Genomic DNA, 23,356 nt, shown 5'->3' with positions numbered 1-23,356 from the left:
CCATAAGTTACTCGCTCCGTTGCCTAGGGGTTGAAATATTGTTTTATGTTAAGGCCTTTGCATTCGCCACACAGAACCGCCTTTACACAATTAAGCGGAGCGCGTCGGTTTAAGTGAAAATAAAAATTCCCAACCATATTTTAGGGCATTTGACTTGTAGACTTGGCTCGAGCTCCTTGCATCAATGAGTACACATAGCAAATTGTATCCACGAGTATATCCACATATTTATGCCAATACCTCACGGACTAGAGGGTGTAGTCGATCTAGCAGGAATTCCGTTCTATACAGAGCTTGCGGATCCTTGTGATTTACCCAAGTTTGAGCAGGGTGTGTCCCTAATTTATAGGCACAAGGGCCGTGGACTGTTTTACGTTCGACTTAGTCATCGATAGCTGCTTCCGGGCATGATCGCATATCTTTTCAACTATTGGAAATTCACTCCTTGACCAATATTATCTGAGACGGTGATGTTCAGTTGAGATTATCGATTGCAGATAAGTGATCCGATATTCAGATTTGAGAAAAATTTAGATGAGGTCAAGTGTATAATTTTGAATTAAGGCGGCTGGAGAAGAATGTTTATTGTAGGTTGTTGTTACTTGAACAGATGCCTAGTGCCAGTTGTGCTCTAAATATGAAAAGTTGAGGGAATATATTTTTGGGTAAGCGCGACGGATTTCAAGATGTAAATAAGGAGTTCTGAAATATATAGATTCCATGGGCTGTCAATTGTACAAAGGTAGAAAAAACCTTTTTGGCCTAGGCCCAATGGTCTGGCTGGTTAAACCCAAGCATCAGGAAGAGTTCCCATGAGCTGTTTGAATGTTTGAGGGTTCAGCCTGGAGCATTGAACGCACTCGTGAACAACTGCGGATGCTAAACCTTCGTCTCGAAGAATCCAAAATTGTTGCCGTGCTGTTGCTCGCAAAGCGACGAGTAAAAGTTTGGTAAATGGATGCGAAGTAGGTAAGATTGCAGGATGTTTTACAGTGTATAGTATACTGGCGTTTTGTAGTCTTCCTCCAACTCTAATGATGGAGTTATTGTCCAAGAACGGTATGAGTTTAGTGAGTTTACTCTTTGAATCGATTGGCCGTTCCCGTCGTAATTGTTTGATGTCAGCCTTGAATTCCTTTACTTGCATGTGCCTTATAATGAGTGTTAGTGCTTCTTCTAATTCTGCGACTAAAAGAAACCTATGACCCACCCTGTTTCTTTGAAGCATTGGATTGCTCGTAGGACTGTTGCAATGATTCGTTTCAGATGGGTGAAGGAATTTCGGTGGTCGATCCTGTCGATAAAGTGATCGGTAACAGCGCTAGTTGTGAGGACCGTACGAATTGTTTTTTGCTCTGGAAGATCCTTCGGTTCTTTGATAACTTCACATGGCCATCTAATCTCTGGTTGTGAGAGAAATTCGGGGCCCTGAAACCATATTTTTGAATTGATGAGTTCACTAGGTCGGGCTCCTCTGGATACCAAGTCAGCAGGATTGTGTTTCGTATTCACATATCGCCAGTTAGATGTATTTATTAACTCTTAACTGTATTGATGAAATTCTGTTTGCCACAAAGGTGTGAAACAATGAGGGCCTGGATTGCGTCCAAGCTAAGACGATCTGTGAATCTGTCCAATAGTGTATGCTGCCGATGTCCATGTTGAGGATTTTTGTTACACGATCTGTTAGACGAGCCCAAAAGGTTGCTGCACATAATTCCAGTCTTGGTAGAGTGATAGTTTTCAATGGAGCCATTCTGGACTTGGAACAGAGAAGTGTCACCTTTATATCTCCATGGTTATTTACACTGCGTAGATATATTACCACACCGTACGCCCTTTCACTAGCATCGGAGAAAGCGTGTAGACTAACTGTGGCATTTTTCGTTTCCAAATATCTGGGTATTCGAATTCTGTTAAGATCTGCCAGTTCCTGGCGGAATTGAAGCCACCGAGTGTGAAGTCCCATTGGTATGGCTTCATCCCAATCAAGTTTTAGTGACCACAATTCCTGTAGAAATATTTTGGCCAGTGTAATTGCTGGATTGACAAATCCTAATGGGTCGAATAATCGTGATGTATCACTCAAAACCGTCCGTTTTGTTACCTCGGTTGGCTCGTTCCAAATGGTGGTTATGCGAAAATGATCTAACTTGGGGTTCCAGGTTAATCCTAACGTTTTCACACCTTCATCCTTTGAGTCGTCGACAGAAAGCTTCACTTCTCTGTATTTGCTCGGTATTGATGAAAGCAGCCGTTCATGGTTTGCGCACCACTTACGGAGGTTGAACCCAGCTGACTGCAACAATGTCTTTAAATCATCCTTAATTTTGACAGCTTCCTTGAGGCTGTTGCTTCCGGTCATGACGTCGCCCACGTAGAAATCCTTGATTGCACTCGATGCAAGTGGATGTGATTTCTTCAAGCGATAGTACCTCAGGTCTTCATTAGGGTTGTCCCTCCAAACAATGAGTTGTAGATAACTGTCCTCTGTGCCGACATTTACCTGGCGGTACATTTTTTCAATATCTGCTGAGAAGGCAAACTTATGTTTTCTGAATCGTAGAAGGATTGAAAATAGGCATCTTGTATTGTAGGACCCTTGAGCATGATGTCGTTGAGTGAAATGCTATTCGATGTCTTTGCTGCGGCCAAGCACTACCCATCCGAAAACAGTATTCTGTAAAGTTGGAAGATTTGGGCCTAACTTTATTTGGCCAATGGACAGAAGCTCACAATAAAAGTCTGCTCCCAATAGTAGGTCCAGTCGCTTTGGAGTATTAAACCTCGAGTCAGCAAGATGAATATTTTACGGAATTGGCCACGATGATACCTCAATGGATGATGGTGGTTGGATAGAAGCAATTGTTGGTATAACATATTGATGCATAGTTTGAGCCCTTTGATTGTGGTGAAGCGTTCGTGTGGTGTTAGTTGGAGAAGTTGCTCGCAGTTGAAGACCTTGTGGTTCCCCTTGCATACTCTGCAGCACTCGCCAGAAGTAGATGACACTAAAGATGCCGACTTAGCCTTTGGGTGCTTCTCCTTGCCTAATGTCTCCAATGACTGAAACCTTGTTTCCATGAATATGAGAAACGCATCGATAGTCTGTACCTCGCGTGGATGCCGGAGTGATTGCTCGTACAAAGTATGTGTTGCTCTGTCGAGTTTTTTGAGCAAGAGATGGAGAATGATGGGATCCTTAATATTCCTTAATATATGTGTGTCAACCATACCTATGCGCTATCTCCCTAATGCGTGGTTTATCCACTAACAATTTTGCCCGATCACAGTGCGTAGGCCTGTGCGTCAATCAAGTTCTTCATTTGAGATAGTATCATGTCATCGAAAGACAGACATTGACGAAAGCCTGGAGCTTTTGAATAACAGTGGTATTCACTTTCCATGTGCTAATCCCATATGACAGTACAGAAAGAACACTAACCCAAAACAGTATCAAATGGATCTTGGTGTTGAGATAAAAGCATTTCTTGATTTTAAACAAGGCAGCGAAAGCGGATCTAGTGCTGTTGGGTTGGGCAACATCCAGTTCGGTGCCAATGTTGGCAGAAACCACCTTCCTTCCTTTGAGGAAAGATGTCATAGTCCATTGAATTCCTCCGGGTCCTCCGGACAAGGCTCTTTTTCTTTTTCTTCAGCCTTTGTCCTGTTCACAAGGGGATTGAGCTCGTCCTGATCAATTTCGCCATTTGGTTCTATCAAATGCCTGATCTGAATGCAATCGCGAGGTTCTTAAAGCGTATTGAGTCACCATTGTTTCGGCCTGCCTTTTGGTCACTTACTATAGACTTTGATGTTCAGATGAATCTGGCGAATGAATTCTTGTTAGCGCAAATTACGTGACCATACCATCAAAGACGCCTCTCCCGCAAATTTTTCCATGATCGCTGCAATTCCATATCGATCGCGGATATCCTCATTTCGGATATGATCAAAACGTGTCACGCCACTTGTCCAACGCAACATCTTCGTCTCCATCACCGCAAGTCGCTGTTCATTGTCTTTTATAGTGGACCAACACTCAGAACCATAGAGAGCGACAGAATGGACAATATTACGGTAAATTTTAGTTTTGAGACGTTCGTTGATATGTCGATCACAAAGAATACCAGTTCCAGGCTGCGGCAGCGCATGAAGTAATTTCATAACGTAGTTCCCCATTGGTTGATAGCATTGACTTGAGATATTTAAATCGCTAAGTTCTGAGCAGGTCATTGTCGCTGACAGTGGTTGTGTCTGTTTCATGGGAATCGGTCGTCGAGAACTTAGTTTTATTCAGATTCAATCAGAGACTGTGTTGCATGACGCGATCATTCCATTTTTGAACAAGTTTCTCAAAATCATTTTTGCTATGAGCCGCTAGGAAAACATTATCTGCACAAAGCGGTGTATAGGGCAATCGCCGTTGGATGTCCACATGCCCATATGTCCATAACAAGAACAAAGAGGAGTGGTGAGAGTGCGCTTCTTTGACGAAAGCCAACAGAGACTCCAAGCGGTTTTGATGCACTCGCCACACTTTAAACTTTACTTTTCAGATCAAGGTAGAGCAATTTAACCCAGAGCATGAGTTCCTCCGGTAATAGGTGTTGCCGTCCAACGTGTATTGCGTCAGTAGTTCCGCAGTTCTTGATAGATCTGGTTCTCAAGATAGATCTCAGTTCTCAAGAATGCGTTCAAAAATCTTCATAGTATGTGAAAATCGCCGGATCGGCCGGTAATTTGAACATTCTGCTGGACTAGCTTTTTTTCCACATTCGAACTGTGGTACTTTCTTGACAGTCAGTTGGTTTTCTATTTTCCTGGACAACCCGATTCACTGAGTGACAGTATTGGATCTCAGATATTAGTTTCGCTTTCCAGAGCTCAGATCCGATGTTGTCAAATATTGTGGCTCTCCCCGTTTTCATTCGTTTTATTGATTCCTCAATTTCAGTTGCGCTGATAGGCGAAACTGCTCCAAATGTCGGCAATGAAGTCGAAGATGAACAAATTGTTCGGTTGAAATCTGCTCGAAATATTCTCGCCATCTATCCGTCGCGGCTGGGCGATCAGTAGGAATAGGAGCAGTGAAGATCTAAACTCCATGCACTTTTCCAAAATGATCGTAGGGTGCTGATGTGATCAATGTAGAAAGACCCAGAACGGAAACTCGCCTACTCTATGTCGATCAAGCCTTCAATATTCTCTTTAATGGGTTCCAGTATTATTTTTTATATTATTTTTGGAACGGCAGGAAACACGCAGATACCTCTCTTATTATTACACTCAAAATGGGGTTCTTTGAAATCTTATCGTTTATCCCCTTCTTCTGCTCTCTGGGATGAATCTGGGATTCCTAAGATTTCCGTAGAAGTGGAGGCGGCAGGCCGAGTAGCTTTACTCCGTTTGAGTGCATTGATGGCCAAAATTATTTTTTGCCCATCGTCGATAAAACGAATAACACTCTTTGTTAAAACTTTATTCCTTTTAGATACTTTGTTTTATTTTATTAAGTTCTAGCCATTTTATCTACACAAGGAGGAACCTCACCGGATGTGATATGGTTAAGTCGACCATTAACGTTCTTCACAGGACCATCAGCAGATTTGCGACCACATACAAGCTTCTTCGTACGGGGTACACTTCTGAAATCATTGTGTTCAGCAGCATCTTCCACATCCCTGACCAGTGCTATAGCAATTTTTTTCTTGTCACGACGCACACTACGCTGAACTTTCCGCAATTTTGTTCGATATTGGAGTTGGAGCAGCGGTTAATAGAGCTTTCAACCCCTACCATTCGTCTGCTTGCACGGTTCCGCAATCAGCCAGATCTTACACCGCTCTTTCGATAAGTGTGGCCGACGACTTGTTTACCACCCGGGAAAAGAGTATTTCTGGTGGCAACCTAATGCGGATTGATATTCTTTGGCGCCATATTCAGTATATTTTCTGTCCGATCAGCAACATAACTCTCTCAATGCTGAACGACAGAATCGCAACTCCCAACCCTGCCAGAATTGCCGGACGTAACTTGCAAGCGAATGTAAGACCCCATCAGATGGTGATACCTTCCGAATCCAATGTGGGCTTATCGGGTCGGTCGATCTGATTGTTCTTGTAGTGTCGGTCAGTTGAAACCCAACTAACCTGACCCATCCCGGTAGAAGTTCAGAAATCCAAGAACCTCCCACCATTATTATTACGGTCGTGTTTACCCATCACATGTCCGGACAAGGTGTTGCCAGCTCTCATCTTGGCACTCAGCTCGCGCCACGCAACCACAGTGTCATCTTTAGGAAGCTTCCCTTAAACTGCGCTTAATTGTTCGCAGAAAGCATCCTTCTCCACTATATCGGAAGTCTCCATTGATGCATGGCACTGTGCAATTGTGATGCTCTTCAACCTGCATCGGTACCTTTCAGCCAGAAGTCTACCAGAAACTGGCTCGCAGGTCAGGAATGCGCGCCTTGCCATCAGAAACAACTTGAAACCGCGTCCACTATTACTTTGCTTTCCGGACAACAAGACCTTGGGCCTAGAATGTCCAGCTTAAGTTGGGGAAAGCAAGCATTCCGAGGACTCTCGGTACCGTTGTCGAGATGCATGTGGTAGGGTACGCGAATGCGTTTACGCACAGAGTTTTGGACTCCTGCAACAGTACGCTGACGGACTATCAACTAAACACCTTCCTGTCATCAGAGAACTAGCCTGGAACCGTTTGACACATTACTTCGAGCTAGCTCTCCCGCTCTTTCGGCTTTGGGAGCCTTCAACTCAGGGAATCCCTCTCACCAATGGGAGGGGAGGAGAGGAGGGAAGTTATTAGTTCAGAGAACCCCTTGCTATCCGGTCCCTCCGCTGGTCGCAATAAGAAAAATCCAAACATAATGCGAATTGCGACTCCAGCTGCCAGCGCTATTCTGGATCTCTCTAACAATGTTGGAGAGAGCTCTCCTGTGTCCGCATGAAGCTGCCGACGAAAGCCATCCCACTTTAGTAAGAGGAGAAGGCGTGTTCAGCGTCGTCCGCCACTCCATTGCAGAACACACAATTATTAGATCGCACCTTCCCAATCCTGTGCTTAGAAGTTGGGTAAGAAAGTCATCAATTTAACCGCGCCTTTGGTTTAGTTAAGGGTTTAAATTGTCGATAAGCCGCGCGGTACATCTGCCTCTTGGCTTATTTTTCCAACGGGGCATTGACATTCTTCACGGTCACACACATTCTTGACATTGACATTCTTCTTGACGGTAGATAGCTTGGGCAAGGAGGGCAACGGGGATCACTCACGCGATCATCATCAAAGCCGGTTTGAAGACGGTGCGATAAGCACCTTTTCTGCACTTGATCAAGGCAATTACGATGCACCTCCTTGCCAAGGGCATCAGCCCATACCTCTGCGCCATAGAGCAGAACAGACTGCGTTGCTTTCATAAGAAGACGTCTCCTGATAGATATGGGGCCCCCAACATTCGCCATTAGCCGACTCAAGGTCGAGATTCCAGCTGCAGCCCTATCGCTACCGCTTTAATTTTCTCGAAGAAGCTTATTTTCGAGTTAAGCATTAAACCAAGGTATTTAACAGTTGATTTTGGCTCTATAGTCAACTCACCAATCGATATGGGATGCAGTGTCGGTATTCTCTTTCTGGTCAAGATGACTACTTTCAGCATAAGGCTGAAACTATGACCAGTCATCCATCCGCTTACCCGTCGCATCAATATGCCAAGTCTGCTTTGCGCCCGTTCCACAGTGCGTCTGCATAACCGACCAGGCCGGGCTCTTCGGGCATATCGAGTCTCCGTAAACTATCGTAGGAAGCGTTCCAGATGACCGGCCCTAGAATGGATCGCTATGCTACCTCCAACGGGATTTCTACCCTCCTCCTCTCTCTAACGTCTTAAAGAGCAGAGAACAGTCATTCAGATAATCCCTCAATATCTGGAAGAAATAGCTTGGCACGTGGGATGAGTTTTCTAATGTGCCTAGCATATCTTTCCATCTTACGGAATTGAAAGCATTTCTGACATCAATGGGCATGAGAAGCACTATTCGCACGATGAACCGTATCTACGACCTTCATAATAGCATTCACTGTGGATCTTCCTGTTCTAAATCCGAGCTGTCTTGGGGATAAGTCCCCGGCAGCGTGGATCGCTTTAGTGAGTCTGCTCATGATGTGTTTCTCGAGCATTTTTCCGGCAGTGTCAAGCATGTACAGCGGTCGGTATGTAGACGGGAGCTCCGGGTCTCCTTTTCCCTTGCTGATCAGCGCGAGTTTGGCCACCTTCCAACGGTAAGGAAAAATTCCCTCCTTGAAGCAAGCGTAGAACGCCCCAAGCAGCAAGTCTGGGCGTTGGCAGAACATCAGTTTGTAAGCTTCCGCCGGGATGCCATCAGGACCTGGCGCCTTCTTGTTTTTCATAGTGAAAACCGGTTCTTTGAGCTCTCTCATTGTGAAAAGGAGGCAATCACCGACACTTTCCGCGCTATTGGCATTAATCCGTACATGATGTCTGGGGAATAATGCCCGCATAATGCGGTCCATCTAGTCGGTATTTAGTATGCAGGGCTTACCCAGAGCCCCGATTTTCCGAGTAACACGCTTATAGTCAAGTACCCACAGGTCCTCATTCACTTCGTTGACCAGGTTCTGCCAGCCGCGAGCTTTACTTTTATTTATCGCGCTGCGGAGGTTCCTTTTTGCTGATCTATACTGTGCCTTTATGGCGCATGCCCCCCAGTTGACGGGGATGATGTTAAAATCGCACGCCCAGTGTCCAACACCAAAGGGACTTTTGGATTAATAACAAATTTGGCTAAAAAGAGAAAACCTGAAACCTGAAATGAAGGGAATATAAATGAAATGAAGGGAATATAAACCTGAAATGAAGGGAATATAACATGTAGATTACCTCCAGTCTCATATATGCATTTTGGAACACACCTGAGAAAGAACGACAAGCAAGGCGACGAAATTCGGAGGTGAATAAGTCTAGCAAATAATTCCTTTCCTCGGTCTTTCTAATCCTGGAACCAGAACGGAATACAACTAGAAGAGCAAATTCCACATCTGAAGCTATCTTCAGACCTGTGTTAATGTTACGACCCAGCTGCAAAAGTTCACAAGTGGCAGGGGAGATGCCATGTATGGAGACGAAGGATACTCAAGCGCATAGGATTAGCATTCGGCAAGATTTTTTGAGACTATGTATTTCACAGCGATGATGCGTTTTAACGCAAAGTGTGTGCGACCATGCGAAAATGTATCCCGATTGTCCCAAACACTTCAGCCAATGAAGACAGTGCGGAGCAAGACTGAAACCCATTAGGTCAGATTGTTACGGGACAGGACTCTTCGGGCTATAGCACAGGTTGCAAGGATAACCGCTTTTTGCATCTCCATGTATAGTCCAGCCCTAAGAGCGAGCGTTTTCAGCGCTTTATGTAAGTTCTGCGGACTAATCCCGTCGCTGAAATTACCACTGGAACTACTTCGATCTTCTATAGTCTCTAAGTCTGCTTCATACCGTCTGCCAATGGGCCGTAGTTCCGGATTTTTTTGTACTGTTTTTCAACAGTGTTCCGGTCCAACGGTACGGCTACATCGATTACAAAGCACGCTCGTTCTTCCTTCAGAAGCAGAACTCGATCGGTTATATTATGATTAAACTGTGGTCGGTGGCAATAGTGTGATCCCACAGCAGTATGACCCGATCATTTTTCAAGATTCTCTGCGGAGTATACTTATAGTAAGGATGGTAGGTTGCCACTAAGTTATACTTCAACGCAAGGTTTTGATGGAGAATCTTGCAGACGGAGTTATGACGACTGGTGTACTCGGTACTGCTCAACATTCTGCACGCAGATGTTATGTGCTGGTTGGCCTCCTCTTCACAGTTGCATAACCTACAACTGGAGTTGGTGATTGAGGAATCGTGAAGAATGTACCGTTTATAATTTTTTGTTGGGAGCGAAGCATCCTGAATTGAAGTTAGGAATGCTTCGGTCTTATAGAAAAGTACACCATTAGTCAACCATTTGTTGGAGGCTTCGATGTCAATGCCTAACAACAACAAATTTTTTATATGACCTCCGTGAATGGGTTTCTCTTTCCACATGACGATCTTCTGTTGGACTGAAGTAATATTCGACATGGGATCCCATTCTCTGCTTCTCAAGTTCAAAGGAGCTAATTTATTATCTGCCATGACGGTAGCCTGATGTATTTGGCTAGAGGATTGTTTCTCATAGAAAAACTCACGAAGAGAATGCACCTGATTGTAGTGCAACGTTTTTAAATCAAGTACCCCCCTTCCTCCCTGATGACGTGGGATAGTGATCCTTAATTTTTCGGCAGCTCTATTGTGCATGTTGTTGTTTGCAAGAACTACCCTTACCCGTCTATTGACAGATTCTAAATCAGTATTACTCCACTGTATCACACCGAAAATGTATAGAAGGACGGGAATGGCGAAGGTGTTGATTGCCATGATTTTATTTTTCCCGTACAGCTCAGTTTTAAGGACAAGATCCAGACGCCGTTCAAATTCCCCCAGCAACTTAGATTCGATTATTGCCACAGCAGGTGTTGTTGCTTGCAATATGCCGAGGTATTTGTAGACGTCGTCCGAATCCATACCCTCAATTCGGATGTTATTTTGGCTGTATCCTTCGTTGTCGGTGTGTTTTCCCCAAAAAATTGTTTTTATGCGACATTTTTCCAAACCCAACTGCATGACGATATCCCTGCTGAACTGGATGGTGATGTCCAGCAAGGAGCGAAGTTGGTTCTCGTCTTTGGCATACAATTTGATGTCGTCAATGTACATTAAATGGCTTAATGTACATTTCGACAATATGCCATGCTTGACTTGGAACCCGTATTTGCTTTCATGCAAAAGATGGGATAGCGAATTCAAAGCCAAACAAAACCACAGTGGGCGTAGAGAGTCGCCTTGGAAAATGCCACGCCTGATTGGTATCTCTCCTGATGTTTGTGAGGATACCGATAGCTTCGTGCTCCAATTCTTCATTACTGTTCTCAGAAGAAGAACGACATTCGGGTTGATTTTGTACAAGCGTAGCACTTGTAGTAACCACGAATATGATATGGAGTCAAAGGCTGATTTATAATCGATGTAGGCTGTCGAGATATTTCGTTTCTGATGGACAGCCTGCTTTACAGCTACCATATCGATTATAAGCTGTTCTTTGCAGCCTCGGGAGCCTTTTGCGCATCCTTTTTGCTCCTCAGCTATCAATTTATGAACATCAAGATGTTTTGAGATGTTCGCGCACAGAACTGAAATGAAGACCTTGTAGATGGTAGGAAGACAAGTAATTGGTCGACATTTTGAAGGGCAAGAGGCACCCTGTTCCTTGGGGATGAGGAAAGTTATCCCCTTGGTGAAAAATGGTGGAACTAAATCAGGATCGGCAATCCTCTGATTAAATTGATTTGCCAATATCCTGTGAGTGCTCTTGAACCGCTTCAGCCAGAAGTTGTGAATCTTGTCAACTCCTGGCGCCTTCCAGTTACTTGCCTTTTCAAGGCCTGCTTCAACGTCGACTTCAGTTATGACAGGCATGGTCATTTCAGGGAGGGCCTCGCTTGAACGCATAATGTGTGGAAGCCACGCTGCTTCTAAATTGCAATGGCTGGATTCACTCCAAACACTTCTCCAGAAGCCTTCTACTTGATCCAGATCGAGGTTATTTTCCCTATCTGAGTTGGTGAGATTTTTGTAAAATCCCCGTTGGTTCTGCACGAACAAGGTGTTGTCTGTCCTTCGCTGAAAGCTTTTCTGATACCTACGGATGCGATTGGAGCATACCGCAAGTTTCTGCTTCAGCACCTCGAGGATTTCTTCGATTGGCATATCATTGCACAGATGGTAGTTTCGCAACGCATCTGTGCACTCTTTGTGATGGATTTCCAAGGAGTGCTTGCGTGACACGACCAATCTCCTTTCTCAACTTTTCGACTCTTTTGTTGAGTCGAAACACCCAGAACGGTAAAGTCCTTCTGCGCATACCTCTGTTATTCGCTCTAAGATGTTGATTATGGAGACGAATAACCGTGGCAGCTGCAACGTAGATCAGGCTGTGAACCTCTGTAGCAGTAATCTCGCTAGCCAAACGATCAGCCAAAATTCTGTCAACGGCAGCAATGATGTTAGTAGTTGCCGAAGTAAACTTCAGTTTTGGGATCTTTGGCCTAGCGTCTGGGAGAATCTCAGCATACTCTGTGAATGCGACCTGGAATGCGGTCAAAGCCTCATTATAAATTGGGTCGACATCCCCAGTTACTAAGCTTCTCCTGACTACTGGATTCATGGAGTGCCTTACAGGTGGAGTACTTGTGTTACTCCTTTGACTAGTCCGGTAATTTGATGACTCCAGCCCGAGCTCAAGTGAAACCTCTTGGAAGATTTGTTGCCTAGTTGGTAAGGCAACTCGGGTGTTATTGGCTATCACCCGGTTTTGATTGACAACGTTCTGCTCCGAAACATGACTTAGTTCCGGGAAGCGGGTTATGAACGCGTGATGGAGTCGATGTCTGTACCCTGATGGATTCCGTTCCAAATCCGTGACACGGTAATAGGCGCGGACGATAAATTCGTTAAGTTGGTTCGTCCAAACCATACGACGCCTAGGTCTCCCGTCCCTGGTGGTTAACGGCATAACCGCCAAAACATCCAAGGGCGAAGAGCCGTCTGGTGTTGTTGAACGACCCTTAACCGTGTTGGGTACTGTCTTCGTGTCCCTGGGGTCCCATTAATAGAATTTGAAATATTTTCCCCAATTCTGTTCCCACGAGTGTTGGGGAGGCAGTCAACCCTGCAACAGAGCCCCAGAGCCGCTGAAATACAGTGTAACGTCACTGCAATTCATCCGATAGGCGCGTCGATCCCTTCACCCCGGATTACGGATTTGTTAAGGAGGTTTACTCCCCCTGAAAGGGAAGAATCGGTAAGGGAGGACGAACACAAAGGGAAACGTTCTGCTTGTCCGCGATTACTTATTTACAAGATTAACTTGCGATATTCGTAGCTGACCCAGTGGGTCATATCATTATCCGCAACCCATGACACGCGCCTGGTCGCATACAGCTCTGCGTTTGCAACTCAGGTGAGGATAAACCTGGTATATATATATATATCTGAGACAAACAATCATTAATTATCCTCTTTTCTTGCAGAAATGCAAAGATATTGTCCTTCAACGGAATATCAGAGATAATGAACTTTATTGTTTGTGTCATCTATAAAAACATCCCTGAAATTAAATTACTATCTAGATTCTATTAGAAATGGCACTTTAAGTCACCGTCCGTTGAGTGCAAGTCAATCAACTGCATCTACCATTACGAAAAATATGGAGTTGAGGCTAAAGTTAAATAGCTTGTTGATACCATAACTCTTTGAATCAGTCGTTCAAAAGTTGGTGGAAAAATGAGCATTATAGAGCTTCAGTCTGGGACAGCGGGATGCAGTTTGTGCCAGGAGTTATGAGCATCCTAGAATCTTTCGCAAAAAAGGAGAACCAATGGATTTAGATCGAAAGTAAGTAAGAATGATCCTTAAAATGAGGATAGCTCATAGTTGGGGTTTACATTGAAAGATATCAACTCTTCATGGTTGCGATGTACAAAGTCCCTTTTTGGAGGAAATGACCTGCTCACTACTTTAATTCACTCATCGCCTGCTTACTTCGTAAATGGTTGAAGCTCTTTTACGGCGTACTCTGTTCATAACCATGGTCACAATTGTACAGTGCAATCATAAAGGGAAAAATCCACTCCCAGGTTCACAATTGCACCACAGCATCGCCAGATGGAATGGATGACAGACAGACAACTGTCTTCCTTGACTAAAGAATGGGTGACGACAATGACGATATATCAAGAATGCTGATCGCAAGCGTCGATAGTGTCGTCTCCACGTAGAATATGATCACTGCCAGCCGATGAGATTTATAGTTGTCTTCGTTCGGTTTTATTGATTATGTCATCAGGAAATCTTTTTCTCGACTGCACACTTATCTTAATGCGAAGATTGATTGATTTTTAATTGGATAACACACTCGATAGACTTGCACAAATAGAACTGTGGCTTTTTTAATGGGATTGTAATGAAGAAGTGACGAACCTAAGTGCATGCAAGTCGTTAGGTTCATGTAAGCTCGGCTTCTCATTAGCATGAACACTTTCTCATATAAAATGAGTTTTTTGCATGAAACTTGCACTAGACTTGACCGTTAATAATGAATTTCCTTCGGGAATATCTATTTTTCTTCCTTTAGTCCAACCTTTCAAACTCAGCAAGAGGTGAACTGTGGAATTAAAGAACATACACAAAATAATTTCTGTCACTACAGAGTTTTGATGGGCTGAAACATACCGGTAGAGAGATAGCAGCCCCATTAATCAACCATAAGCAAAAGAGGCTGCCGAAGACCATCCCACTTCAGACAAAGTATTCAACCCACTGCCTACTAGTCAGATATTACAAAATAAGTTATAGAAATCAAATTTTTCTCTTAGGACTTCCGATTTTGGCTTACTTAGAATATTATCTAATCATTGCTTTGACTATCTAGTTCGCTATAATACAGCTTGCCTATCATCTGACTCCTCTCGTCGTTCAAGGAATCTTCCGATTACGGATCCTAAGAAATACCCACTAAATTCACCCTCGATCGACCAAAGAGCCTTTTGGACGCAATAGAGCGCAGAATAATGCAACTACAAATTCTTCGACGTGGAGAAAATTTTGGAGGCACTACGACCTACCTCCGTCGTCGCCACCCACATACAACTTAGCAGCCCTTCATTTTCCCCGACAAACTGAACACAAAATTCGCACCCTCAGATTAGCACTCATCTCAGGGTGCGAAAATTCCCAGCTTTCGGCCAACTTTCAGGTACCTAGCTAATTCGAAAGCGAACAAGATTATACGGCTCTTCCTCTAATCAAAAACGGGCGATTACAAATCAAGCGCCTTTATTCAGAATTCTGAACATTAACGCTGATAAGGGCGTTTAAAGTCCGTCAAAGATTCCTCCACCATCCAGCCATTTCCACACCGTTTACAACCCCAACCCATACATAATTTCAAAGGTCAAACCCAGCTCGGTACTAGTGAGAACGAACGCAGACCCCTTTCCCGAAATTTGGGAAATTCTCAATATTAAGGGAGATATAAGTCTTCCCCAAGATTCCTCCAAAAACCAGCAATTTTCCTGGCATCCAGGCCCCCAACCTATATACCATTTTCAAGTTCAGATCCTCCTCCATCCTCCGCCAATAGCAGTGATCGCGAATTAAGCTCCTCTTTGCGAAATTCCCAATACTAACGGAGATATAAGCGTTTAAAGCTTTTCCCTAGATTCCTCAAAAAATCAGCAATTTTCCTGGCACTTAGAACCCCCGATCTATATACCATTTTCAAGCTCAGATCCTCCCCCAATAGTAGTGATCACGAATTAAGCTCCTTTTCGCGAAATTCTCAATATTAACGGAGATATAAGCGTTTAAAGTTTTTCCCAAGATTCCTCCAAAAATCAGCACTTTTCCTGGCACTCAGACCCCCCAACCTATATACCATTTTGAAGCTCAGAGCCTCCCCCATCCTCCCCCAATAATAGTGATCATGAATTAAGCTCTTTTTTGCGAAATTCTCAATATTAACGAAGATATAAGCGTTTAAAGTTTTTCTTTGTCTCGAGGTCCACCAATTAGATATCCCTAAAAGCTGCCTGGGTTCTTGGGTTACGCCATCGATCTATCTCAGGCAGGGCTTGCCTCGTCTTCTTTCTCTACTATAGATATTGCTCCTATCAACTTTCCGGACTGAATCGCAACCTATTGAGCCGGATTTTATCCACAACCTGGAGGAGGAACCCAGTCTTCGAGGAATTTATGAGGATTGGCAAGATCATTATTTTGTACAGTAACAACTTTGACCCTATGGTGAGACGTCTCGAGCGGAACAGTTTTTTAAGCTGAAATAGTCTCTGTTGACTGCCAACAGCCGTGCGCGGATTTAGTCTAAAAATGAGTCCGCCATTATATTCTTGGAATATTTGAACTGCAACATAAAGTCTCTTCTCTGGGAACGTCTTGTGGGGTTAGCATTTTCCAAAATTGGCGAATTCTCGGCCATTGTGACCCTTCTGAGAATGTTTGCTCCTTCAGCTCGTTTATAGATGATAATTACCTTCGATCCTATAAGAGCTAGATCCAGCTCTTCTCATGTGTTTCCAAATGTTCGGTGCCCTCGCCACACTAGCATATTTCCACGTTACTACAAGAGGTCAAGATCACCATGTCGTAGCAAAAATCACCCCTGCTCAGCCCATAGCTTACAAATGTTCATTTTATTTTACATCTCACCACATTTTCCAAGAGCTTACGGTCTATTCTGCGTATTTTTCGAAGACAAAGATCTTTCGGTCTCCTGTTTTTCGTGGTTTTATTTCGGTTCATGCCCAGACACAAAAAAGTTTTCCAGATAAATTCGGATGTGTATTGACAGTAGTTTAAGTTCACATATCAGAGAGCCCACAGGAATGCTAACAGCACACGTCCTATCAGTAGCACCCTAAAGTGGATCTTCTGACATAATATACGCATATACATTACGATATTTTTATAAAAGGAATACAGCTAAGACTGAAAACCTCCCTGCCCACTCAAAAGTTGGGTAAAGAAGTAAACAATCTCACCATGCGTTCGGTTCGATAAGCCGTGTAATCCATCTGGCTGTTGGCTCATTTTGTCAAGAAAGTTGGCACCCGGTAAGGGTCCGTTGACGTTTTTCATGGAAAACCTTCTCTCCTAAGTTTTCGCCCTTGCGGCTCCGGATAACCTTACGCTCCTTAGCAAGGAGGGCAACGAGAATCACTCCCGCGATCACCATCACGGCCGGTTCAACAGTGACATAAGCAGACGCTACTCGCAAAGCTCCCCGTCTCTACGCTTGAGCAAGGCGCTTACGATGCACCTCCTTGTCAGGGGCATCATCCCATACCTCCGCACCACAGAGCAGAATCGACTGCGTTGCTCCCGTAGATATAGGGACACCAACATTCGCCATTAGCCGACTCAAGATCGAGACTCCAGCTGCAGCCTTGTCTGCTACTGCTTTGATTTAGTCGAAAATGCTCATCTTCGACTCGAGCATTAAAGCAAGGTATTTGACAGTTGGTTTTGACTCTATAGTTAACTCGCGGATCGATGTGAGGCGCAAAGTAGGGATTCTCTTTCTGGTCCTAGGATGGATCCTTGTGCTACTCCCGACGTGATCTTCATCCTCCTTTAGCCGTCTAGCGTCTCATAAAGCAGGAAGCGGTCTTTCAGATAATTTCTGAATATCCGCAAGAGATACCGTGGCGCGTGGAATGAGTTTTCTAATATGTCTAGCATATCTGTCCATCTTACAGAATTGAAGGCATTTCTGATATCAAGCGGTATGTGTGCCTCGGCTCGATAAACCGCATCCACGATCTCCATAACGGCATTCAAAGTAGATCTCCCTGCTCTGAACCCGAACTGCCTTGGGGATAAGTACCCGCCAGCGTGGATCGCTTCAGCAAATCTACTCATGATGAGCTTTTCGGGCACTTTCCCGACCGTGTCAAGCATACACAGCTACGAGCAATAGCAAGTCAGGTCGTTTGCGGATCGCCATCAGGACCTAGCGCATTCTGGTTTTTCATGGTGGGAACTGCTTCTTCGAGCTTTGTGAAAAGAGGGCAATCCTTGACGCATTCCGCGCTATTGACATCAATTCGTACGTAATGTCTTGGGAATAATGCCCGTACAGTATGGTCCACCTGGTCGGCAGCTAGTATGCAGGGTTTCCATGCAGATTCAATTTTCCGGGTGACAAGTTTATAGGCAAACCAGGTTCTCATTCGTTGACTAGGTTCTGCCAGCCGCGAGCTTTGCTTTTATTTATCGCGCTGCGGAGTCTCCTTTTTGCTGACCTATACTCTGCCTTTATATAAATATTGTGCCAAACGGCGGAGCTTATGACACTCCTTCTGTAGGTCGGCAATTTCTGCCGTCCACCAGTACATAGAAGGCTTGTCACGACAGAAGCCCCCCCGAGGCATGGCAGCCTCACACACTGTCGTTATCAGGGTCATCACTGAGTTTACGATAGTATCAGCTGCGCCGATACCTGCTCCAAGAACTTCGATGAACTTCCCGGTGTTCACCTTCGCGACATTCCACACGCAGGGGAACGAGAAGTCTTCTAGCACTAACCGCCCACCGATGATGCCAGAGATCCCGACGCAAAAGTGATATCAGGAATGCTTCCTGCCTAGGCGCTGAAACGTTGGCGTGGATCCATTGTTTAAAACTATGAGCCAAGTTGTCGCCGCCATTTCCAGGGTCCGTTTCTCTCTGGAGTCTGGCTACCCCATTCAAGGACACTGACATTAAAATCACCGCACACCAGGATTAGAGTTTCCGTACCCGAAACGGCGTCCTCCAGAGCTCAATCCGGCGCCGAAAGCCCAGCATCGTCTCATTCGGTGTTAGGTGAACCTCCTCGCTATCGTAGAGCACCCACATTTGTACAGATCCATTCTCACAAACTGCCATCACTCCAATTCCTTTCATATCCACTATGTTTTATTTTCATAAAACTCCCTTCACTCTAAATGGAAGAGCCCATTGTGAAAACTTTGATTTTCTAACTGTGGGTTTGGTTCAGGTTCTAGCACAGACCAGAAACACTCCCGCGGAATGGTAAACTGTTCCTCTGACATTTTATCATCTTTAGAGAAAATTCAGGACACCAGACAGCTTTTAGGGATATCGAATTGGTGGACCTCGGCGCAAAACCGGGATGTCTGGAGTTCCTTATTAAGGCAGGCCTAGACCGGATACCGGTTGTTGCGCCGTTGATGATGATGATGATGATGAGAGAAAATTCCCAGAAGATTCCTCCAAAAATCAGCAATTTTCCTGGCACCCAGACCCCCCAAACTATACACCATTTTCAAGCTCAGATCCTCCCTCACCCTCCGCCAATAGTAGTGATCACGAATTAAGCTCCTTTCTCCGAAATTCTCTATATTAACGGAGATATAAGCGTTTAAAGTTTTTCCCAAGATTCCTCCAAAAATCAGCAATTTTCCTGGCACCCAGACCCCCAACCTATATACAGGGTGCGGCAGCATAACTTCCTTTTTTAAAATGCGCGCCACTCAGTTAGTTGATGTCATAGCGGAGCGCTAGTGGTCTCGTTCAAGAGGGGATACTGTAAAGTTTTGTCCCGACATGGTTCAGTCGCCATCATGCGTTGGAATAGTGAGGAGCGTGCCTTTGCCGTTGAGGTTTACTTTTCAAGCGGATGTTCGGTTATTGCAACACAGCGTGCATTTCGGAATCGCTTTAATTTATCCCCGTTGGCTCCCGTCCCAGACCGCAAATCAATTGTTACATGGGTCACTACATTCAGACAAACTGCAAGTGCGACAAAAGGAAGAACTGGAGTCCCTCGACCCGTTAGATCACCTGAAAACATTGAAGCAGTGAGAGTGTCAATGTTGCTATCGCCACGGCGTTCTGCGCGCAAACACGCATCTGCCCTTGGACTATCCGATCGTTCTGTGAGAAGAATTCGATAGTGCAGGAACTTTCAAATCGTGACTTCAATTCTCTTGATGTCGTTCCCGAGGGTGCTATTGTTTTTTTTAGCGATAAAGCCCATTTTCATATGTGTGGGTCGGTTAACAAACAAAACATGCGCTACTGGGCTGACACCAACCCTCAAGAATTGCATCAAAAGCCTTTGCATTCACCCAAAGTCACAGTGTGGTGTGCAATTTCCTCAGCTGGAATTATTGGTCCCTGGTTTTTTGAAGAAAATCAGGTTACAGTGACAGTGAATTCGGACCGGTATGTAAACATGCTACAGAATTTTTTTTTCCCACGGCTAGAAAATTTGGATTTGGGGGACACTTGGTTCCAACAAGACGGTGCAATAGCACACACTTCAAGAGCATCGATGGCTGTTTTGAGGGAACACTTTACAGAGCGTCTTATCTCAATTAGAGGCGATTTGGAATGGCCGGCACGCTATCCCGATCTGTCCCCTTGTGATTTTTTTCTATGGGGTTTTTGAAATCCCGTGTTTATGTGAACCGTCCAAGAACCCTACAAGATTTGAAGACAAACATCCAAGATGAAATTGCCATCATAACACCTGCTATGCTAACAAGAGTCATGACAAACGACAGAAATTGGTTTACGCAATGTATGGAGAATGGGGGACGTCACCTAACAGATTTGATCTTCAAAACAATGTAAATAAAAACTTTAGACATGTACCTACATTCTTCTTTTTCTTCAGCCTTTGTCCCGTTCACAAGCGGGGTCGGCTCGATATGTACCTACATTATAAAAAATAAATAAATATTTTCCGATGCATACAATAGTTTTTATTGAGTCTTGAAAAAAGGAAGTTATGCTGCCGCACCCTGTACTATTTTGAAGCTCAGACCCTCCCCAACAGCAGTGATGACGAACTAAGCTCCTTTTTGCAATATTCTCAATATTAACGGAGATATAAGCGTTAGAAGTTTTTCAAAAGGTTCCCCCTTGCTTAAGGTGAAATTAACTTGAACTCCTTACTGAATTTCTCTTAAACGATGTCCTGACGGACAGATTTCAACTTTGGTTCTTTCTATTTTCCAATGTCCTCCAATTACAAGTAGTGATTCATTGTGATGATATTAATATGATGTATATGCAAAGCACTCATTGGAGGAGTTGGTTACAAATTACAATTGTTCCTGGTTGATAGTTCCTTGAATGAAACAATGCCCAATGGAGGTCATTTGCGCTTAGTGATGACTGAGGATGAGCTCTGATGCGTTTTTACTCTTGGTGGATTCTAGAAGAGATACGTTCAGATTTGATCGGACTTCGAACACTTTTCTGCTTCTCCATGCCGACCTTCCAACTTCTCCCTCTCGCCATGCACTGATAAGATCCAGTAACGTTATTATTACTACATCATGGTTACTTTGTATGGAAAAATTTGCACTGCACCGCTTAAGATAGCTGGCGGGAGTAATTATTTTGTAAACCAACACGTCGTCGACATCTGCATATTCAGTAAATAATTCCGAACTCATGAATGCGTCAACGAGTGAACTCCTCACAGCGTCTTCCATGAGTAATATCTCTCTTGCAGGGCCCACCGTGTGCAATATCGTCCATCACAGTTGGAGGTCGTCGTCTTTTCAAAAGGATCCCCGCGTGCAAGTCACTCCGTCGGACATGCACTAAGTACCTGTTGGTCCGTCTGCCAGCAGATTGCTTTCGCTCTCAAGAATTATCACAGCTAATTCAATAGCAATCAAAACATCTATCAAAGAATATGAAAGGTTCCTATTTAATTAATTGCTCCGACGAATTGCAATCCTATAAAGAGACTCAATACTGGGAACGAACTGTGTTGGGAAAGTGCTAGTGCGGAGGTTGCTCGTACGCCCGCAAAGTGCATTCAATCCACTCCCCATAAAGTGCAACGCTATCGTCGGCGGCGCTCACCTCAATAGGATATCGCCGAATGCCTCTAAGGACTTTGAATCCGTCTTGTAATCGATTTCATCGATATTATGTTCTTCAGTGTCCCGCTGCCGCCAGTGTGATCGGCCGACATCGTCCAACAGCCCTGAAACTAATCGATTAAAAATCATCTCGTTTTGTCGGACTTTTTGATATTGACCGCACTTATGTTCATTATTTTAAATTAAATGAACCACTGTAAGTACGTAAGGGAAGATAGGTTTGGGCCCATAAACACAAAACTTTATTTGAAAGACTGTCCAGGATGTAATTGGCAAAAGGAGGAACTAGCGGCAAAGATGCAGATAATTATTCGACTGGAAAATATAAACAATAAAGCAATAAAGGCACCCAAAATTGACGTAGAATGGTGTAATAGAAATTGGGAATAATTTAAGGACACCTTTTAGAAAAACACCCCAACTTTTTCTATACTTGATAAATACCCCGTTCGGTGCAGCCGCTTGTGCATTCAAATATGACTTTTTTCTTTTTCGTGATGAATGGATCTAAAAATGTTAGTGAGACGCTACCAAATTACTCCACTCTGTTCCTGCCCTTTTGTCCGTGAAGGAGCAAGAGTTATTACTCCGCGGAGAGGGTTTAGATCTAGCGCAGCTCATCCATATTAGTCGACTGCCTTGTGTTCCGGATGCAATCTAGTTTGCGTCAGCATTATTGTTGCGTTTACCGTAATTGAATTCTTGTCTGATTTTAGTATCTTCTCGAGTAAATGGCACTTTTGTTTCCAAATTCAACGCGCTTCCCAACAACAAGCAAGCCTGATGTTAGGCAGCATCTTTGCTTATAATGGATTAAGTCCTGCTATTTTCCCGTGGTGGTCAAAGGGTAGTATAGGTCCCAGGGCGAAACGTGGATTGGTACCCACGATGGAGCATAAAACCTGGGAAACGCCTGCTGAACACACACCAACAGCTCTACTACCAAACCCTAGCTCCACTGAACGTGGTGGTAACCGCTGGGAGCTCTTTCTTAACGAAAAGCTGCAGACAGATAAGGTTGAAGTCAAGGCTAGTCTCCCGCACCTAAAAACGGAACAAACTCTACCAACTGGTCCTCCAGGTTGGGGGTTGGGTAGGGCTGACAACCCTACACGGAAAATCCTACAAACGAGACTGCAGAGTCAGAGAAGAATACCTTTACGAGGCTATAAAACGAACCCTCGAACCTGCCCCAGATATTATATCAAAATCATACTTGAGGATTTTAACAGCCAAGTAGGGACGGGGCTCGTATTCAGGCGATATGTTGGCTTACATCAAAATACAAATGACCACGAACTGCGGGTTATTCAATTAGCAGTGTCACACGAAATGGTTGTTGGAAGTACCTGGTTTGCGCGGAAAGCGATCCACAAACATACGTGGGCCTCTCCAGACGGGACCACTTTCAACCAAATTGACCACGTGTTGATCAAACGACGCCACCTCTCAGCCTTAATGAATGTCAAAACATATAGGGGGGTCAATATAGACTCGGATCACTATCTCGTTGGCATGGTACCTCGGGCTAGAATAACAACACCATCTAGAATCCCCTCTCACAATCAGATGAGAATTAACACTGAACCCATCCACAGCCCAGCCCTCCATAACACCTATTACGGGGAAATGGATGCTGTAATGACCGCATTCAACAGAGATCCTAGAGATGAAGCATCAACAAATTATCTTCACAATCACCTGAAGAACATTATCATAAATACCGCCACAAACATACTTGGCCCCAGCC

The 23,356-nt window shown here is 44.3% G+C and overlaps 1 protein-coding gene across 1 annotated transcript; it reads right to left on the bottom strand.

Moving 5' to 3' along the window:
* Positions 1–1,522: 1,522 nt before the first annotated feature.
* On the bottom strand, positions 1,523–2,518 carry LOC119660022. The gene has a single exon (XM_038068400.1). The coding sequence runs from the start codon at positions 2,516–2,518 to the stop codon at positions 1,523–1,525; it is 996 nt and encodes a 331-aa protein (XP_037924328.1).
* Positions 2,519–23,356: the final 20,838 nt, after the last annotated feature.

This window comes from Hermetia illucens, chromosome 6 (genome assembly GCF_905115235.1).
Source record: "Hermetia illucens chromosome 6, iHerIll2.2.curated.20191125, whole genome shotgun sequence".
NCBI lineage: Eukaryota > Metazoa > Arthropoda > Insecta > Diptera > Stratiomyidae > Hermetia > Hermetia illucens.
The sequence above is the reverse complement of the archived record's forward strand: the minus strand, read 5'-3'. Positions and strand labels throughout refer to the sequence as shown.

What these genes read in the sequence shown, in the direction of transcription:
- LOC119660022 (XM_038068400.1), bottom strand. Translation starts at nt 2,518, where the DNA reads ATGTACCGCCAGGTAAATGTCGGCACAGAGGACAGTTATCTACAACTC.